Raw genomic sequence first — 2,171 nt, 5'->3', positions numbered from 1 at the left:
TCAATGTATGATTGTAGCCGTTTCTGTATTACCTTTAGCAAAACTTTTTTTTTTAATGTTTTATTGTGAAACTCTCACATAATTCACAATAAAACATTAAAATAAAAAAAAAAGATTGTGTTAAGATCATACAGGCTTAACCCTGGGTCAGGAGAGGCCATCATTCATTGGCCCTTTCAGAAGAGCTGAGGCTTTCTTAAGGTAAATTCTATTCGATTCTTTCTGTTAGCTCACTTTTATGTTTGTTTCTTTCCTGGATAGTTGTAAGACATCAGTACCAACATCAGTATGGGTAGCAATTTTATTTTTACCATTAAGCTAAAAATTAAATCAAAGTTTCAAAGAGCATCTTTAGAAGAAAAGTTCAAGAGAGATGTCCTTTATGTATTTTGTGAAAATACATTTAGAAGCACGATAGCTACCAATGGAGCTACTAGTAAGACATGAATCCTGAGAGAAGGATGCAACAGACTGGACCAGGTTGATGTGTTTGGGCACTTCTACCACAAAGGAATAGCCATGAATATCAGGGGTTTTAAGAAATTTAATTTTCTCTGATGTCTTTTCAGCATTTGTCAAAGTTGGCGGTTATGAGAGTTTCACAGAGAAGTACATGAATGCCATCCCATCCATAGTCGAGGGTGACAATCTGACAATCAGCTCCAGGTGCTACACTCCTCAGGCCGACTCATTCCACATTTTCCGAGATGCTGTCACTGGAGATATTCCCTGGCCAGGCATGATCTTTGGAATGACTATTGTGGCTGTGTGGTACTGGTGCACAGATCAGGTGATATGTTTAAGTGTGCTTTTTAACATGATTATGTTCTTTTTCTTTTCAGAGAAAAACTCCCAGGTTCCATTTTGTGAGGATATTTTACACACACATTGTTTAAAGAATTAAGCAGTTCTACTAGGCTTGTTATGAAAAATAGTTTCCCAACTATCTCCCCTAATTATTGTCTCTCAGAAGCAAATACTTTAAGCTTGTTCTGTTGTGATTTGGGGATTTGTTTCTATTCTTTATTCTTGCAGCTTATTAGGAATGAAGACTCTCCTACCCTACTGTTTAAGGCCAGATTTCTAGAGAAGCAAAACTAGTGAAACATATATATGTATACACATATAGAGAAGTTTATTATCAAGGAAATGGCTTACAATTGTAACATCCCAGGTCCCAGAAGAAGACAGAGAAAGCCTTTCAGGTGTGTCTATTATATTGAGTTAGGCCACACCCCCCAAGGAAATATCCCTTCAATTGACTGGCTGCTCACAGCCAAACATCATAGAGTTAACTATGCCTGTATTAGGCTTCATCACCATGGGAATAAACATCCTAACTGCTAAACCTCTGGAAATCCTGGCCTAGTCAAGCTGACATAAAACTTTAACCATTACACCTACCCAGACACGTTGGATGATAATTTTCTTGGTAACATAATATTCAGGTGATTCAAACTGAATGCTTGTATTGCTCCTCCTTGGTTTCTCAGTTTTCTATGATCTTCCCAAAGTGACAGGTGATGGATTAACTCAACTTTCATAATCACACACAAGCTTAACTTCTGTATCCCTGTAGATATAGGTTCCAATAGATTTAAATCACAATTTTGACGAAAGCAACATTTAGTTCTTCCATTTTGTTACTAGTAAATGTAGCTCATACTTGAGTCACACACTTGAGTCCTCCCAAGGCTTCTTTTGTACTACAGCTATTTGTTTTGGTTCAAGTGAATAATATTCTTAACTATATTTTTAATTTTCTGGGTAATTATTATTAATTAAACAACAAGCCCTCTGCATATTACTGAAACACAATTTAAGTACATGAAAACATTCAAGTATTCTACCAATTCATATTTTGGCTCTCAAAGACTTGTTTTAATTTTCTTGAGCTTCAGTGTGAATTTGCATATGACCAAGTGATGGTCTGTTCCACAGTCTGCCTCTGGCCTTATTTTGGCAAACGATATTGTACTTTTCCTCAATCTATTCACACTGATGTAGTCAATTTGGTTACTGTGTATTCCAGCTGATGAGACCCATGTGTATAGTTGCCTTTTATGTTATTTTCAAAAGGTATTTGCAGTGAATATGATATTGGATTTGCAAAAATCTTTAATATTATCTCCAGCATTTCTATCATCACATCCAACTACAGATCCTTCTTC

At 36.1% G+C, this 2,171-nt stretch overlaps 1 protein-coding gene across 1 annotated transcript in view; it reads left to right on the top strand.

Annotated features, from left to right (window-relative positions):
- The window catches only part of LOC102822219 (low affinity sodium-glucose cotransporter-like), an 83,063-nt gene that overhangs the window by 55,014 nt on the left and 25,878 nt on the right, over window positions 1–2,171 (top strand). The window contains exon 8 of the mRNA XM_006869291.1: window positions 570–805. Within this exon, the coding sequence (XP_006869353.1) occupies window positions 570–805 (236 nt within the window). The remainder of the gene's footprint in view (window positions 1–569; window positions 806–2,171) is intronic.

The sequence above is a fragment of the Chrysochloris asiatica genome, unplaced genomic scaffold (assembly GCF_000296735.1).
Source record: "Chrysochloris asiatica unplaced genomic scaffold, ChrAsi1.0 scaffold00128, whole genome shotgun sequence".
Lineage (NCBI taxonomy): Eukaryota > Metazoa > Chordata > Mammalia > Afrosoricida > Chrysochloridae > Chrysochloris > Chrysochloris asiatica.
The sequence above is the reverse complement of the archived record's forward strand: the minus strand, read 5'-3'. Positions and strand labels throughout refer to the sequence as shown.